This window comes from Topomyia yanbarensis, chromosome 2 (genome assembly GCF_030247195.1).
Source record: "Topomyia yanbarensis strain Yona2022 chromosome 2, ASM3024719v1, whole genome shotgun sequence".
Taxonomy (NCBI): Eukaryota; Metazoa; Arthropoda; class Insecta; order Diptera; family Culicidae; genus Topomyia; species Topomyia yanbarensis.
The window spans coordinates 112,345,433-112,363,983 of NC_080671.1; the positions used below are offsets into that span (position 1 = coordinate 112,345,433).

The following is an 18,551-nucleotide window of genomic DNA, read 5'->3' on the forward strand; positions in this document are numbered from 1 at the left end:
TGAATGTAATCGTGAAAATCCAGCAGGCGAAGAGAAAAAAATAGCAACAGAAGAAAGAAAAGGAGAAGGAACAAAAAGAAACACTCCAGCATCCTCGGGAGGGGTACAAGGGTGATATACTGATCGTCGAAGCAAACGATAAAGCATCGTACACGACTCTTCTCAAGAGAATAATGAAGACCCCGGAACTGAAGGAGTTGGGGGAGAACGTTGCTGAAACGAGACGCACTCAGAAAGGCAAGATGATCCTCTAGCTGAAAAAGGATTCTTACGTCAATAGCTCAGCCTAAGATCTGGACGGGATTACGACCGAAGAAACACTGAGTAGTGCACTGATCGATCAGTACAACCTAGATTCCGGATTAGGCAGCAATTCGACTACTGATGGACGTTGGCAACAAACTGGTAGAGATCGGTAAAATGAAACACAGATGATCGGTGCATTCGCTGAGAGTCGCGCCGCGAGTTACCAAGTAGATAGGGAGGTGCTTCGATTTCGGACTTCAGGCGGTAAACTACAAGAGCCCTGGCCGGTCCGCATTGTATAGAAAATGGGGAAGAAATAATCTCGTTGCTAGAGACTGCATGAAGCAACTAAGAAAGCATGATCTGCAACTATTACAGAGCCGTATCGTATTTCTCCCGATAACGGCAGCTAAGTGGTTGATAGTAAAGGGATAACGGTAATCCAAATGATGGACGATTGCCCTGTTCAGGAGGGTTCGTGATCGCCAAGATCAACAGTGTATTCGTATGTAGCTACCATACTCCCCAAGGTGCAGACCAGAGCAGTACAATCGGTTGCTGGACGTCAGGATCAGGAATCAGTAGCGTCTGGCTCAAATGGCACGTTTTCCATGTTGATCGGAGATTTGTGCCTTACCAAGAATCGTCTTTTCATCATTTTCCTGATGGGAAGGATTGGGGAAGTGGTAAGGTTAGGGGTAAAGAAAACAACGACACATAACAATTAAAACAGAGCATTCTGCACCCCCGGAGTGATGCTGAACGATCTGCAGGTGCTACAACAGCAGGAATAAAACTTCCAACCCCCGGAGGGATTTAGAACCTCTACTCATACAGTGAGCGGATATATCAACACCCCCGAGGGGATATTGAGATAACAGAACGACAACACCCCCGAAGAGATAATGTCATTCAAATACGGCTAAAAAACTATAGCTCTTTACCACACTTGGTTAGGAACAAAAGCATATCCTTAAATTTCAGCTCTCTGTACATAGGTTCATCTATGTATGGAGAACCAAAAATCCGGATGCGCAATTGCATTAATACAGGGCAATTGCATATCAAATGATATGATGTTCCGTAATCGGATTCACAAAGATCACATGAATAATACTCAGCGCGCTGAACAGTAGCCATGTGATAATTGAGTTTGCAATGTCCAGTCAGGGCCCTGGCCAGAATACTGCAGTTGTGCTTGGAAAAATGCAACAAATTTCTTGACATTTTCGGACTCACATCCGGCAGAAAAGCCTTTGTTTGAACGCAAGTTTGCAAGCTACGCCAATGGTTGGCATGTTCGAATGCAGCCCAAGAGCGAATCTTGTGCTTTATCCAACTTATTGACAGTGGTAGAACTGGTTCTGGACCAACGAAATCAGTCGCAGCGCCAGCTCTAGCCAATTCGTCCGCCCATTCATTTCCAGTAATACCGGAATGACCGGGTACCCATAGAAGGTAGATAGCATTTGAAATGCTAAGTTCTTCGATTTGAGTTCGACATGCGATTACTAATTTCGATCTCGAATCTGCCGAACTAAGTGCTTTCAGGGCAGCCTGACTGTCAGATCAAAAATGGATTCTTTTACTGCAAATTCCCTGTTGAAGTGCGGATTGTACGCCACACAGAATCGCAAAGATTTCTGCTTGGAGTACGGTACAGTATCTACCAAGCGTATGAGATTGGTTTAATCTCATCTCATGACAATAGACACCAGCACCGGCTCGGCCCTCCAACAAAGAACCGTCCGTATAACAAACTACGTATTCTTCAAGTTGTCGCTCCATCCAGCCAGACAGCCATTCCTCACGAAGAGGAATTCTCACATTGAAAGTTTTAGAAGGAAAACTACATGTGAGTGTAAGGTCACTGGGAGCAAGTGTATATTTATCCCAAGTAACCATTTGGGGCCACAGTCTTATGTGGCTAGTTACACGATCTATTGGGTTACTGTTCCAGAGCCCAGTAACCTTAAGACGGTATGCACAAGAAAGTGCTTCTTGTTTCAGAAACACATGTAGTGGTTTTATGCTCAAGAGTGCCTCGAGAGCAGCAGTAGGTGTTGTCGAGAACGCACCAGTCATCGCCATCAAGACCATCCTCTGAAGATGGTTTAACTTTGATTGGATTGTCATGACTTCTCCCTTCTGCCACCAACCAAGGCACCCGTATGCCAGTATTGGTCTAACAATTGTTGTGTAGATCCACTGAATGTACTTGGGTTTGAGTCCCCAAGATTTGCCGAAAGCCCGTCTACATTGGCCAAAGGCCATGCAAGCTTTCTTGATCCTGAAATCGATGTGAGCTGTCCAATTAAGTTTTTAGTCGAGAATTACCCCAACGTCCTTAACTTGATCTTCGACAATAATTTCAGAGTCAAAAAACTGCAATGGACGAGCTCCGGTTGTAATCGTTTGTTGCGTGAAAAGCACCATTGAGGTTTTATTTGGATTAACTGATAGTCCAACATGAAGACACCACCGCTCAACAACACATAAGGCTTGTTGCATCAAATCAAAAAGTGTGTTAATGCAAATACCGGTGATCATTATATGATAATCATCAGCGAAACCATACGTCGGAAACCCAAGCTCATTTAGTTTTCTCAACAAGCTATCGGCGACAAGGTTCCATAGAAGTGGTGACAGCACACCACCATGAGGACATCCGCAGACACTCAGTTTCCTCATCTCTGCTTGTCTTAACGATGAGCACAGATGTCGGTTGCTAAGCATTGCGTGTATCCAGTTCGTGATATATGAAGGTATTCCATGACCTCGTGCTGCTTCCAAAATGGATTCGAAAGACACGTTGTCAAAAGCACCTTCAATATCGAGAAAAACTCCTAAACTTGATTGCTTTTGTGAAAAAGCTTTTTCAATGTTGTAGACAACATTGTGTAACAGGGTGGTAGTAGACTTCCCTCGCTGATATCCATGTTGCATTGCATGCAGCAAGTGCTCGCCCAAGCTACCATCCCGAATGTAGTGGTCGATTAAACGTTCCACTGATTTGAGAAGGAAGGAGGTCAGACTGATCGGTCTAAAGCTCTTTGCCTCCTCATAAGTGACGCGGCCACCTTTGGGAACGAATTTGACAGTTATTTCCATAACTGACATACTTCAACCCGCCGGATGCCACGCGGCCTCTAGGCTGGTTTTGTCCGGAGAAAGATAATAGAGTTATCAACCTCCTAGTGGACCACAGCCTGTTACTGGGGAGTTCGCCGGGCTCTTCCCAGGCTCCGTTCGCCATTGAGAATATTTTAAACCCCCTCAACAATTTCACCCATAGCACGGGTCGCATGACACTATGGAATTGGGGTTCCCTGTTTGGTGTTACCACCGGAACAGGTAGTCCGTAGTGTAATTCTTAGCCGGTTGAAACAACCACTACCGACACTACACGGCTTATCTAGGCTGTTCGGAGAAAGAAGCTGACATTGATGGACAGCTCCCATAGATGGCCGAACAGCCACATACTTCGATTTCGGACTTCAGGCGGTAAACTACAAGAGCCCTGGCCGGTCCGCATTGTATAGAAAATGGGGAAGAAATAATCTCGTTGCTAGAGACTGCATGAAGCAACTAAGAAAACATGATCTGCAACTATTACAGAGCCGTATCGTGTTTCTCCCGATAACGGCAGCTAAGTGGTTGATAGTAAAGGGATAACGGTAATCCAAATGATGGACGATTGCCCTGTTCAGGAGGGTTCGTGATCGCCAAGATCAACAGTGTATTCGTATGTAGCTACCATACTCCCCAAGGTGCAGACCAGAGCAGTACAATCGGTTGCTGGACGTACTAACCGACTCGTACGTCAGATGAACGTTGGTTGTTAAAGGAGCAGCCTTGATCACTTGGGCCTTGGAGCGGAGAAGCAGGCCAATCAACACAAGAGAGTACGGCTTGTTGGAAGCTCTGGTGAATCTGGATGTGAGGCTGTACAGTACACACATGGCGACCACCAGTCATCGACATCGTCAAAGAGTTTTCCGTTGAAGAGCTTCGTCCAGACATCATCTCTCAATTCCAAATGGCGATGAGCTGTCAAAAACACTAGTGAGAGCATGTGCCGGAACAATACCGAGCAAATTCCGGCGTCTGGCGTATTGGTGAAACTGAAGGTTCAGCATCCTCCATGGTGCCTACCTAAAAGCCAAAAGACGCGTTCAAGGCAGTTTGGGAAGAGCGGGCGGCCTGAGCTGCTGCTAAATGAGCCAATAGTGAGCAAGTTCGTCTGCAAAGAAGCAGACACCAACCCCTGGTGACAGCTTAAATGTTCGCTGACAAACTGAAAGCTACCGTGGAGGGTCTCTGTCCGAAACAAAAACCAACTGCACTATCGCCTACACAGTACTTCGAGGCAAACGGTGAAAATTTCGGAGAGAATCCGGTCTTCAACGACGAAAAAAGTGGTAAAAGGATTGAAAACGAAGAAAGCTCCCGATTCGGACGGTGTCCCCAACCGTGATACTGAAGACTGTGATCCTGGCGTCTACGGATATGCTGCATAAAAATCTAAACCAGTTTTACTTCCCGGGTAGACGGGAGGTCCAGCATCGTATCGGTCTATATGTCTGCTCAATACTATTGGTAAACTTTTTAAAAGGTTGGGAAAACAGGCTGGTGAACTACGCAGTAATAGAGAATGGGTTATCGCAGAGGTAATTCGAATTTCGGAAAAGGATTTCAGCGATGGATGGAATCCGCAGTCATCGCGAGCGCGATTAATGCATCGAAGCAAAAGAGAAGAGGTAACCGCTACAGCGCCGTGGTAACGGTCGACGCATTCAACAGCGTAGTCAGCCCTACGCTGTGAAATATGATATACAACAATGTGTTAACACTGGAGCTGCCCAGGTAAATCGAGAATCGTCGGCTTTGCAGATGACAAACTGTAACCGACGAGACTCTGGAGGAAGTGGAGATGTTGATGGATATAGAATAGATCCAGAAAGCTGGATGGCTGAAGTCAAGTTGCACTTGGCTGACCACCGAGGTATGGCGTTCTGGCCTGAGTTGCTGAACTGAGCTTAACCCTTAAATGCGCAATGTTGTTTTAAAACAACATTGCGAAAACCATCTCAAAATTATCATAGTAACGTATTAAAACTGTGAGACAATTTTCAGAAAATTTGAAAAAAATTGCTTTGCGCCTTTAAGGGTTAAAAAGTAATCAGATGAAGCTAACGAGCATGTAGTGTCGCGAGCGCGTATAGAACGAAACCATACGAGGCAGCATGCGTCATTGCCGGGATGATTCCCATTTGCATCACTAGCTGAGGTTGTGGTATGCTACACTAGCCAGAGCGGACTCGTTGACTAAATGGCAGCAAGAGTGAGACAAAACGGAGAAAGGAAGGTGGACCCACCGGCTCATAAGTTTCGTTCACCGAAGAGGGGATAGCCAGGATATCAACTGACATCGTGCTGCACGAACGGATGCGTTGAAGACCTCGGCGAATAGTGATGCCGATACCAAGCAACGTAGTGAGACGGTGTATGTATGCAGAACACTGGTTCCATGGAAGCATGTGTACAGCGAACGAGCCTTGGTACAACGTACATGACCCCCAACAAACTTCGTAGCCGATTTTTAGTGTCCTCTCTTCGAATATTTCCTCGCTTAGACTCGAACACCAGCTGATAGGATTATGAGAAAAGCGCCATACCTATCCAACCACCAAACCAGAATAAAATATCAAGTGTTAAAACCGACTAAAAAAGGTTACTTTCATCCTAACGGACTTCTAGTTTTTACACCAATGGTTCATCCCGGCCGATTTTTTAGAACTGATGGGGTTCATGAAGCAGAGTGTTCCCTTGAAACTTTTTCAACAGACTAACAGGCATAACACTCAAAATCCATGCTTCGCCTGATTTAACGATAATTTTAAATATTAAACTGCAAATCAGTTGGGACTGCGGCCGCATTTGCGATGATGGCGCCACTGACATATTAACAATCAAGCGGGGGATAGACCATTAGTGAAAAAATGTTCCCAAGCTACCCACTCGTGTTTGGGGCCGTGTATAAAAGTTGTAAAAAAGTTTTTACTTTTAGACGATCATATGAGTGGTTTGACGTGACCGTTTGTTAGAAAAATAATTTAACAATCCTTAGCAAAATACAATAATTGTATTATTGAGGTCATGGGTGAAGCCATCTGATTTTTTTTGAAGGAGCGACTAAAATACTTACAAATGAAAATAAACGACATGATGTACTAAGATTCGAAATTAAGGATTAATAGAGCACATCAAGAAATATTTCATCTGTTATGTGAATTCAATTTGTCTCTCTTAATCATTGATACCTTAGAAAAAGAAACACTTACCCGTGTTCGATCAACCATTGAACGCGATCATCCGTCTCATAGAGACTAGCTACCACCACATCTTTTGGTGACACGATGAAATACTGGTTCTCCTCAATCAAACACTCAAGATGATAATCGTCACACTTATATTCTTGATGCCTATATAGCCATGATAGAAAATCAGACTACCAGTGGAACAAATATAAATACAGCATGTCACTTACCCTCTCATGGAGAGACTGTCGGTACAAACTTCAATATAATCACTAGCTTTGTACTGCAGCACACAGAGAATCGGTCGAAGGGCTTTCTTTGTCTCCATGTCGCGTTCTTTCGAATAACCCAACACCACCAATTGATGGGTTTCCAGTGGTGCGATACCACAGACGTAGAAATCCGTTTGGAATGTGGACACTGCAATCAATTACTGCTAGTCAGATCAATTTAATTCAAACATGCTCTACACTTACTGGGATCTACGATGTATTCGGGAAGATTCCGGGTCGAAACTTCGACAGGATTCCGCTTTCTTATGACACAAATTCTAATCGTGTCCACCCAACCGATGAGTAAAGTAGTTGAGTTGGACCAATTGAGGTTGCATCGGAAGGCTGTCAATTTACCTCTGCAAATAATATAATCTTATGTAAAATAAGCACTACTTCATTTGTTTGTTGCAACTCTTACTCCTTAGGTTCTTCCCATTTAATTAGTCCTAAAGAACACCGTTCATTCAAATCATATACATGGACTCCCAAAGAGCTTGCCCACGCAACGAACTGACCATTCCATCTGATAGCACTAACTACACCTTCCGATTCACTAAGAACTGTAGACTTTAATCCTTTCAAAAACGTTTTTTCGTAAAGAACAAGTTTAGTGTCACCTACCAAATACAACATCAATAAAATCGAATCATTTATAACAGATTTGCATCAAAATAATTACCTATTAGAAACTTTCGCCCTGAACCTACTCTATGATGGATAGGATCGAGTTCAACCGCCTTGATGCCTCTCCCGACATTGAGCTTCTGATTATTTTCATCTGAGTACAACCCACTGATAATGATCATTCCATCATCAGAACAAGTGGCAATGTGTTCTCCTTTACTATCGACCGAAATCTTATTCACAGAAAGAATATGCGGATTCTGCTTTAGATTGATCAGTGTTTCCACTCTATTTCCCTGATGGTCCAGCATGTGAATACGACCCCAGTGGGTCCCGAGGCAGAGAAACTAAACACAATAAAACAAAAATAATTCACCTTGTTTGTGCAAGTATGTCTTGTCCACCGAAAATAAAAGTCGCAAGGACAGAACATGCTTCATGAAACCCGCTTCAAATATATTTCCTTGTCCTGAACTGCCCATAACAGCATAAGAGTCCCATGTAGAAAAACAGCAAGCCGAGAAAAACGCTGTTCAAGATTGTCCCATCCATTGAGCCAAATGGATGGGACAACCATGTTTTGGTATTTTTTTGATATTTTCTGAATAAACCCGGTAATCTTATTTGTGCAGTGTGATTCAGTGGTGATACAGAATACAATCCAACGGATAACTCATTTTCGACAAAAATCCACATGGGACTCTTATGCGTTTATGGGCAGTGAAGGTGTAAGCCAACAGAATACCGTATTCAATAAAATTACAATTACGATATAAAGCTTACGCTAACAGGTTTTCGTCGCAAATAAACATACAATTACAATTAGAATATAAAAACCGGATATAAACTTCAGGTATAAAAATTGGATAATAACTCTCCTTTGTAAGAGTCGGATGAAAAAAACCTACAGTATAAAAACCGAAAAAAACATCCGTTTCTTACAAAGTAGTTTTTTAGCCGACTTTTAATCGTAAGCATTACGATATACGGATGCTCCTGCGTACGATTTATTTATTTTTAACCGATTTTTATGCTGGAGGTTCAACCTTGCCAAGTGTAACGGGCGAGAACTTTTTAAGCGATTCTTATGCTGAAGGTTTTCGTCCGATTTTTAGGCTTGAAGTTTGTTTCCGATTTTTATTTTCTAATATATTTGAGACGGGTTTTACGAAGCATATTCTGCTCTTGTGACTTTCATTTTTGGCCGCTCATATTTAGTTGTACTTACTCTTGAATGTACGGCTATACAGCTGACGGCTTCTTCGCTAAGGATGCTCTTTAGATCATTCGAAAGCCGTGTGTATTTCAACTTTGGTTCCACTTCTTCCTCCGTCAGGCTACACGAGTCTGCCGACTCCGGATCGTTCTACAGAAATAAGATTTACCGATGATCCTTGCACTTCCTAGCCGCTTTTCTATTAGTTTGGAATAACTTACCGAATCCATCATTTTAATGTGAAACTTGAATAAAAATGATTTTTTGACAATGAAATTGATAAAAAAAATTGAGCAGATTGGACAAAACACAATACGATGAATCAAAACAAAAAACTTTGACATCAGCACCCCTGTGGCTGATGTCATTTAGATATGCAGGCATGTACAGACTGGCGAAGCGAAATCAAATGCACTGCACGGTAAAAAAACTTTACCCATTTTATGTATTCACCCGGATAGAATTTTACAATAGGATTTACCCTACAAACAATCATAAAACAAAAAATATTATAGTTATTACTGTTTCAACACTGTTCGATGCCAAGTTCTCACAGTAGATTTACAATAAAATTCCATGTAACAATAAATTTCACTGTTCAGCAAAAAACTGATACAGTACATTCACATTAAACTTTACTGTTTTCGAGAAAAAAATATATGGAGAAAAATTGATTTTTTTAATGTTAAGATACATAAACACCCCCCTTTTTCACTGTAAAAGTCTATTTTACATTGAAATTTACTGTAGAAACGTTAAATTTTATTGTTTTTGTATTGTAGCATAACACTAAAACTTACTGTAAATTATTGTAAAATTACTGTACTGTCACAGTGAAAATCATGGTTTTGTTACTGTACATTTCTATTCGGGCAAATTGCCCATTTTCGGAAGTTATTCGAGCAGTCAAAAATGGGTAGTTTTTTGTTTCTAACAATGAGTACTTTTTATCCATTTCACAACTACTCGATGAGGTAATGTCAATGGGTATATTGATCTTGATAATGGGTGAAAAATCCTTAAGCATTATTTTAAGCGAGTTAACCTGCAAACTAAGGATCGTAGTGGAACCTGCAAATTATAGCCCTGCATCGGAGTCCGTGGCGGAAACGGAACATTTCAGCAATGCTCCGAAAACAACGTCTGTTTAGACTACTGAGAATGTTGAAAATATGCACCAGTTCGGCATTTTTAGAGCAGCCAATAGATCCAGCCATCAAAAATTTGGCGAACAGTTGGCGGTTTTATTATGTTAAGTAGTTTTAGAATAGGATTTCTGTCTAGATTCCTATACTTTTATGGGGAAACAATAATGTGAAATGAATGTTATTTTATGTTTTTTTAATTCAAAAATAATTCTATTGACTATTTTTCATTCTGGCGCGAATTTCATGATTGGGTATTTTTTACGCATTTTGTTGTAACAGTTCTGCGAAAAATAATGGGTGAAAAATACCCAGGTTGACGTACAAGGTCTGTACTCATTTATGGGTACAAACGCTTTACCCATTTAATGGGTTATTCCACTTTTATTGAAAATGAGTAGTTTTCTACGCATTAATGAGTACTTGATTTTATCAGTGTGATTAAATAAAGTACTCATTAATGCGTTGAAAACTACCCATTTTCAATAAACGTCGAATCTAATGGCGATTTCGCTTGAGCCTGAAACTGAGTCAGGTTCTAACTCCAACTGCTGTCAGCTCATACATTTTGACAGCAGTTGGGGTTAGGAACTGACTCAGTTTCGCCTCAAACAAAAACCACATAAGACAAGACGAGACAACTGGCTTCTTATTTTTGGTTGTCTTGTTTTTTATGTGCCCTGCTGAATAATTGATGACAGTTGACTGTATGCGGCTAGCTATGGTGGCAGTGCAGCCAATTTCTTTTTCATATTTTGATATGTTGCTATATAATACACAATGTCCGTTTCATTAACAAAACATTTTGCCATATCAAACACTACATATTTCTAGCAAATCTGGCCAGCATATCATATCAGACCGCGCAAACGAAACTAACATTCATAAATCTATTCGGCTCACCCTTCCGCCATCTTGCCATGTGAACGACTCGTTACGGAACAGTCTGCAGACTACGCAATTTTTATTTAAGGAGTCCAAAGCAGAAGTTCGTAAGTCTTTTAGTTTTTCCCCAAAAAATTTTCAAAGAGCTGGTTTTTGCCGATTCCAAGTGAAGGTCACCGTAACAGATTTACATGTCGTTTTTTATTGAGAACTTAGACACTAACCCAGGTTAGTTGCTTCAAACAAACGTTTATAATGGAACTGAGTTGGGTTCTTGCAAAACAGCGGTGGTGTGTGCGAAACCGAAATATATTTCAGGTTGGAACCCAACTCGGTTTTCAGTTCAGTGACGCATAACCTAAGTTCGAAATTGGTTTCAAACAAACTGTTTGACAGCAGCTAGGTTCGAAACTGAGTTATGCTGTTTTTGGTTTTAGAATCGAGTCGCTCTAGGTTCGCTCTAATGTTTACAATATCCATACAAAAGTGACAGTTCCGAGCGAACCTAGAGCAACTCTAATCCAAAAACGAAATCAGAATTAGTTTCTGCCTCAAGCAAGAACGATAATCAAAACGCAGAATCACTGGATAATGACTCGACATCTATATATTTTGATTTCTTTTTATACACAGGTCAGTGACATTCTAATCATACACGAGAATATTAAATTTGGATATTGCAAATACGCTAACAAGCTAACGTCACAAATTCACATATAAATACAAATTTTCATCAAAAAGAATTCGAACAGATTTTGATTCATATGAACTCTATTGACAGGTATTCGATCGGAAGGAAACTAATATATGAATGGTAAACAAATGATTAATATGTCGAGTCTTTATTCAAATATTCCGCGTTATTTAATATATTAAATATTTTCGATACAGAATTGACGAATTCAAATTATATTATTAGACAACTTGCATTGATCATGATGCCAACACTGCGAAATGGGCCCTGTGGTAACGAAAACAGTATCCCATTAGTCTAATTCGAAAACGTCATTTGGGCTCCACGCTGGCTCCAGAAATCGCTTACTAGTTCCCAGTAAAGTTCAGCCGGAAATGAACCGGAATTCTGGCTGGTTCCAGTTCGTATTCCGGCTCCAGTGACACAACCGATTCTAACTAGAATCGGTTGTGTCACTGGAACCGGAATGCGAGCTGGAACCAGCCAGAATTCCGGTTCATTTCCGGCTGAGCTTAACTGGGTTGTCTTGTCTTGGCTTAGTGTCGAGTAACCCTCTTAATGGGTACACACTTAAAATCCATTACCTACCAGTAGGTAATTTTAATTTGCTGTCTTTATTTCGCTGCCGGAAAACAAGGGAGAGAGAATATTTTTTTTACTCAAAATTAATGGGAGGAAGTTTAGTCGGCTTTGGGGAATATCTCATTATTTTTGGGTAAATTTGGACTCCTCTTTCGTTTTTCGTTGGAGGAACTAGGATGCACAGATTCAAGATTACCTACTGCTAGGTAATGCAAGTTTTCTTTGTAAAGAGATTGTACTCACTCAACCAAAATATCACTTACATTTCATATGCAAAAACATGTAAATATTTTCCATAATACTTTTCACATGAATGTTATTATTTTCACACATAATCTGTTCTCTCTTCCGACCTATAAAAACCAGTATTGATTACAGATATATCTTACGTGAGGTTCAGTTACTTCCCACCGGAATGCCACATATTTTCTATTTGAAACTTATATACCTTTTATATGTTATTCAGATGATTATTAACTGAATGTATAATAGCAATCGTGTTACGTGAAGTGGGTTTATCTGATATTCATGTGATTGTTAGTTGCTTGTATAATAGTATTCAAATGCTTTGGTAGGCAATGTAGCTTGGTTTAATAAATGCGCGGATAATCCTACCCTCTAAGAACGGTTGGTTTCAAAATCGTCCAATGAAGGACGTTCGTTGGACCAATTTGGACAACGTCCAAATAACCGTTCAACGAACGTCCATCATTGGACCCGTGTTGAACGATTTTGAAACAATTTTTTGGACGTCTCAGTGGGTAGTAAAGCTCAGCTGGAAATTGAGCCGGTATTCTGACTGGCTCTAGTTAATAACCGATTCCAGTGACAAAACAATCACTGGAGCCAGGTACTAACTAGAGCCAGCCAGAACTTTGGCACATTTTCCGGCTGGACTTGCTGGTCCGTGTTGATAATTGATTTGTAATGCACTCCATGCCATCTTGGAATCTTCAACCTGGAGCAGAGATAGCGGATATATATGTATTTCTAACGTCTTCAAATTTAATTAGAAAAATCAAAAGTCCGGGAGCAATGTATTCACCGCCGTGCTGTTTGTTGACGCCATGTTGAATGTGTCTGATTTTTTCACATTGTATGTACCCGTAATAATAATGTGTTTTACACATAACGCTAGAAGTATGTGATGGACACATAATCTGTATGTGGGGCACGCTTGAAAGTTATTCATTTTGTATTTGAAATTCATCGGTGATTGTATAAGTTTTATTTGATGCATATGAATCTGATGTGCATAATCGTTTTTAAAATTTAGGTGTTTTTTTACATGAAACGTACGTGATTTTTTGGCTCGGTGCTCATTAATGAGTACACCAATAAAATAAAGTACCCACTAATGCGTAGAGAACTACCTATTTTCTATAAATAACGCATTTAATGGGTAAATAGCTTGTACCCATTAATGACCCGAACAGAACGACACATCGGAATTGTAAACATTGCGCTTACCACAGTTACTGTTGTTAACAATATTTTTATAGTTACATCAAGATTTTACGCAAAAATGACGCTCTTCATTTTCTCGTGAATTTAATTTGTTGTTATTTTTATGCGCATTTTTTCACCATGGCGTTCCGTTTGTTTGCTTCGTGGAATATTTTCCGATTTTAAAACTTTAGTAAGTAGATATTATAATATAATATGATAAATATAGAAATCTAATTTAACATTTTTACTTACAGGCGACATGTACGATCGACGCCAGTTGATTGCGGTCTTAATGTTTAATTCCTTTCGGGATCGGGGGAACCGTAGCCTGATCCGGGTAGTTTTTGGCCTGCATTGTCGACATGAGATAAGAAGCAGCTGATGTCACGATTTCTGAAGTACGTTACTTGCACTGATATCGGTCGATTGTACACTTCCAGAAACTAATGGGACATTAAATCACAATGATTCGGAAGTATTAACGCAGATGGTTGGTAAAGTGCGCAGAGCGACACTTTTCTCTTTTGCTTACTATCAAAATCTGTGATAGGCGAGTAACCGTTTATTCAGAATTTCCGCTCAAAGTGAATTTTGACAGTTGGTTTTTACACCATAATCATATGTTTGTTGAGAACTCAAAAGTAAGTTAAAAGAACTTATTCTTTGGGTTGTTTTATTTTGCGTGTAGATTTATCTTTAACCCACTCAAAATGTCTCCACCTCCCTTTTCCTACGCCTTGGTACTATACGTCATGAAGTCCTTAAAAGCGAAGACTCCATATCAAGAAGACTGATATCTCTTTCCTTCCCCCATGCAAACGAGAAGCGACAGAGGTTACAGCGCCTCTATTGGAAGAAGGGAGGAAGCTTTATGTAAAAATGTATATGTGTGTGTGCATCACTATGGAAAGTACCACCTTTACCCGCAAGTGGCGTTGCTGTTACTGTCTCCGGATTCTGGACAGAGTTGCCAGTCTTCTTGATATGGAGTCTTCGTTAAAAGTCAAACCGCGCTCTGAACAACAAATTATCGATCCATTCTAGAACCTGGTAACTATTACATTTTTACTGCACGAAATCCAGAAAATTTGTCAAAATTGTGTGGACAATGAGCGAATCGGGCGTGCGGCAGCGTAAAAAAAGCGCTGGCGACGCAAAGCCCCGAAAGACCCCGTAAGTTTTTCTTGCTACAAAAACAGTTGAATTCAATACTCATGTTGATAATATTGTATAGAAAAGTTCCGCAAAGTACATCAACAACAACTCAGCACAATCGTATGTGGGCACGGTTGGTACTCATCGTAGGAATAGCGGTTGTGGTCTATTTTACAACTTTTCGCTCCAGGGAAAAGAAATTTGCAACATACAAAGAAACCCTGGAACTACGAACACAAAAACTGGATTGTTCCAAACCGTATTTTGACGAAATCGCTAAATTCTCTGGATGTATTCCAATTCACTGCGGTCGCTTCGTTAGCGACAAGATTGTCGATGCGTCAGAAGTTGACATTCTGTTGAATTTGGCCAGATCAGGCTTCCAATTTGGACGTTCTTCGGGCGGAGCTTCTATTCTAGATCTTCATTCGGGTGCCCTTTCAAAGGACACTCAATTCATAAATATTTACAAGATCCCGGAAGCAAAAAAAGTTTTCACAACCGATCACATCAACACCTACAAGCACGTCAAAGACAAAGTCCATCAAGCTGTCAGCGATAATTTTAAAATCAACAAAAACTCGCTGTTTCTGACCCATCCTACCTTCTTCTCGAGACTGACAAACGAATCGGCCAAAACAATTCACGATGAGTATTGGCATCCTCATATCGACAAGGATACGTACAGTTCATTTCATTACACCACACTGCTGTATCTAACCGACTTTGGTAAGGATTTCACCGGGGGACGGTTTGTATTCATCGACAGCGCCGGTAAGCATAATAAAACCAATGTATACATTGAACCGAAACGAGGCAGAGTCAGTGGGTTCACTTCAGGAGCAGAGAATGTCCATTATGTCGAGCAAGTTGAGGCTGGGGTACGATATGCCATAACAATATCCTTCACCTGCAATAGGGAACATGCTATGCTCGACCCACAATTCTCAATTGAGGAAGACGACGAGCTTTGAGCAGTTTCTAGTGAAATGTTCTAAATTGGATTTCTTGCAGAGATCTTTTATCGGTCTACAAACTTTAATGCAAGCGTTTTAGTTTTGGCTAACATAGCGAAAAAAATTCTCGACAGCGTTTGAAAGTTTATGTTGCAATTTTAAAAGCTAGAACAAAAAGCGAACATTGGCACATGTTCTACTAGTTTTTTGTTTGGAATTGTAGTCAGAAATGCGTAAAGATACCCTTAGATTGTTTATTTCAATAAAACTAGTCGATTATAGAAACCAGTATTTATACAGCGTAGTGATCAAACATTTCAGTTAGCATTTACACAAACGATATTAAGTTTTATATAGAACCAACCGACCATTCCAACAGTTTATTGCATACATCAGTATTTTTGCGTAACAGCGTTTATACGTGCTTGAAAGCACATGAAACAGCAAAAGAAAGTGCAAGAGCTTGCTTTCGATTCGTTGGTTATATGCATTAGTCAATTTTCGTGATAATAAACAATAGTGAATATATCAACCATTTGGACTTTCGAACAGCCGGTAAATTCCTTTGAAAGAAATAACTTCGATGTATCCATCAAACTTGACATGTAACATTATAGTCGTGGTTATCGAGCGTTTTCTTACGAACCCATATTGCCATGGGATCATAGTTTTGTGTAAATGAGAAAGGCACGATTGTACTATTAGATGGATTGAAACAGGTTGTATCTTTTTGATTGATGTAGGGTAGATGTACTATTTCGATTCACTAAAACGCTTGTTTAGACAAACAAGTTAAATTTTAGCTGTTTTTGGGTTGATATTACGAATGTTCTTATATTATTTGAATAAAACATGTTTCAACCAGCGATAATCGCGATTCTAACTCGTTTTAAAAACTCTCAATTGAAAAATAGCAATATTCTGAATCAAACTGTGTTTTAGTTATCGTTACCCTGACTTTAGTCAATACCCTTCTTTTGCTCTAACATTTTGCCCTAGTAATTGCATAATTGCAGGTGATTTCAAAGGTCAACCTGATGACATCCTGAAAAAAAAACAAATGGTCTGGAAATAATTCAACTTGAATCAACCAGTGGCGTAGCAAGATGGGGGATTCGAAAAGGTCCACGTGGACTTTTCATTACATTTTTGTCTTTTATGGGAATGTTGGAATATATTTTGGAAGGTCCTTATAACAGCGCGTTTTCGTAGCGACTGATTAAAGCTAAAACAATTTGTTTGCATTAATATCAGTATTAGTAGTAGGGAAAACGAGGTTGGCTTACATTTATCTTCCCAAACAAAAAGATTCGATCGTCTAATCCTAATCGTTCGCGCCGGGAAAATAGATTTTACTCTAAAGGTATCTGTGGGACATTATTTTAGGGTTATGTCCGAACAGCTTAAGTGTGAATTAACTTCTCTTACCGTCTAGCTGCTTTCCTTTCGCCAGATCCAACACAAAATTCAAAGCGATATAATTACATATAATTTAACAAAATTTATTTTTGAATGAACTTAGCGACAAATTTCAGCATACCACGTTCTCGATCAAAATTATTCTGTTCAACGTACAATATATATCAGGCCCGCCTTCAGGCTCGCCTGTCACCGCCATGTACTTCTTATTGTGAATGGTTACCAGAACATCCCACGCCCCGTGAATCCAAGTGGGACGCTCCAGGATATGTGTTGGGTTCACCAGCATCAACCTCCATCACAGCTAGTTTTACTACCGGTCTTTTCAGCCTCCCTGTAGCCGTCTCCACAATCGCCCGTCGAACTCTACCATCTGTTGCAGTAATCACTTCTTCGATCCATCCGCAGATCCAATTTCTTCGGGTTCCTTCGGTTACGTAAACGACATCGCCAACTTTCACCGGCCTTGTATCTGCTAGCCATTTCACTCGTTTGTTCATGTTCGGGAAGTACTCCTTCTGCCATCGGTCCCAGATCGCGTCTGCTAGATATTGAGATCGCATATAGCTGCTTCGCAACGCTGCTCCTAGATCAGTTGGCATCCTCAGCTGCTCGTGAGCACCGGATGAGTTTCCAAAGTGCTTCGGTGTCAGCGCCTCGCAGTTTCCATCATCTTGTGGCATATAAGTGAGTGGTCGTGTATTAACGAACCCTTCAACCTCCATCAGAACCGTAAGTAGAATCTCATCCGTCAGTTACGTCCGTCATCAATGGCTTTCATACCATCCTTCACGCTTCGAACCATGCGTTCCCAAACGCCACCCATGTGGGGAGCAGATGGGGCGTTAAATATCCACTTGGTGTTTGCATCGGTGAATGTTTCAGCGCATTCCTCGTTGATACGCTTAATCTGAGCTTGCAAAATTCGGTTAGCTCCAACGAAATTAGTACCGTTGTCTGAGAATATCTCAACCGATGATCCCCGTTGGCCGGTGAAGCGACGAATAGCCATCACGCACGAGTTGGTAGAAAGACTATGGGCGACCTCTAGATGGATTGCGCGAACCACCAGACACGTAAACACAGCCACGTACCTCCTCTTTTTTTCTGCCAACACTAGCCTCATATGGCCTCATGTAATCCACTCCAACGTAGCTAAACGATCGAACGTGCGATGTCAACCGTTGCTCAGGAAACGGAGTCATTCTGGGAGCTTTCGGCTCGCATTTATTTATTTTGCACCACTGGAAACTTTTAATAACATTGTCAACCGCAGATCGCATGTCTCACTTCAAATCGCTGTCGCATCTCGTTCACCATCATCTCCTTTGCCGCATGGCCCAGCTTACGATGGTAGTGATCCAGAATTCGAGAAGTAATAAGGTGTTGTCTCGGAAAAATAATCGGAAATTGGGCGTCAAATGGCACGAACTCAGCATTCGACCGTCAACTCGAAGCACGCCGAACTCGTCGGCAAACGGTGAATCCTTGTAAACTTCGCTAGATTTATCAATCATCTTCTGTTCACCGATTGGTAGGTCTCGATTGTTCTGCAATGTTTTCATCTCATCAGGGTAAAATTCAC

The 18,551-nt window shown here is 40.8% G+C and overlaps 2 protein-coding genes across 2 annotated transcripts in view; one reads left to right on the forward strand and one right to left on the reverse strand.

The window, feature by feature from the left end:
* LOC131679206 (vacuolar protein sorting-associated protein 41 homolog) overlaps positions 1 to 9,037 on the reverse strand; it is a 32,355-nt gene extending 23,318 nt beyond the window's left edge. The window contains exons 1-7 of the mRNA XM_058959865.1: positions 8,903 to 9,037; positions 8,694 to 8,831; positions 7,521 to 7,812; positions 7,260 to 7,458; positions 7,043 to 7,197; positions 6,797 to 6,986; positions 6,591 to 6,731 (exon numbers count right to left, since the gene is read on the reverse strand). Of these exons, the coding sequence (XP_058815848.1) occupies positions 6,591 to 6,731; positions 6,797 to 6,986; positions 7,043 to 7,197; positions 7,260 to 7,458; positions 7,521 to 7,812; positions 8,694 to 8,831; positions 8,903 to 9,025 (1,238 nt within the window). The 5' untranslated portion in view covers positions 9,026 to 9,037. The remainder of the gene's footprint in view (positions 1 to 6,590; positions 6,732 to 6,796; positions 6,987 to 7,042; positions 7,198 to 7,259; positions 7,459 to 7,520; positions 7,813 to 8,693; positions 8,832 to 8,902) is intronic.
* Positions 9,038 to 14,416: 5,379 nt separating this feature from the next.
* LOC131679210 (2-oxoglutarate and iron-dependent oxygenase domain-containing protein 3-like) lies at positions 14,417 to 16,418 on the forward strand. Its single transcript, XM_058959870.1, has 2 exons — positions 14,417 to 14,609; positions 14,671 to 16,418. The coding sequence occupies exons 1-2, from the start codon at positions 14,545 to 14,547 to the stop codon at positions 15,563 to 15,565; spliced, it is 960 nt and encodes a 319-aa protein (XP_058815853.1). The 5' UTR covers positions 14,417 to 14,544; the 3' UTR covers positions 15,566 to 16,418.
* The last annotated feature ends 2,133 nt before the right edge of the window (positions 16,419 to 18,551 follow it).

What these genes read in the sequence shown, in the direction of transcription:
- LOC131679210 (XM_058959870.1), top strand. Translation starts at nt 14,545, where the DNA reads ATGAGCGAATCGGGCGTGCGGCAGCGTAAAAAAAGCGCTGGCGACGCA. An exon ending in GCAAAGCCCCGAAAGACCCC is followed by an intron (nt 14,610 to 14,670) that starts GTAAGTTTTTCT and finishes AATATTGTATAG; the next exon opens with AAAAGTTCCGCAAAGTACAT.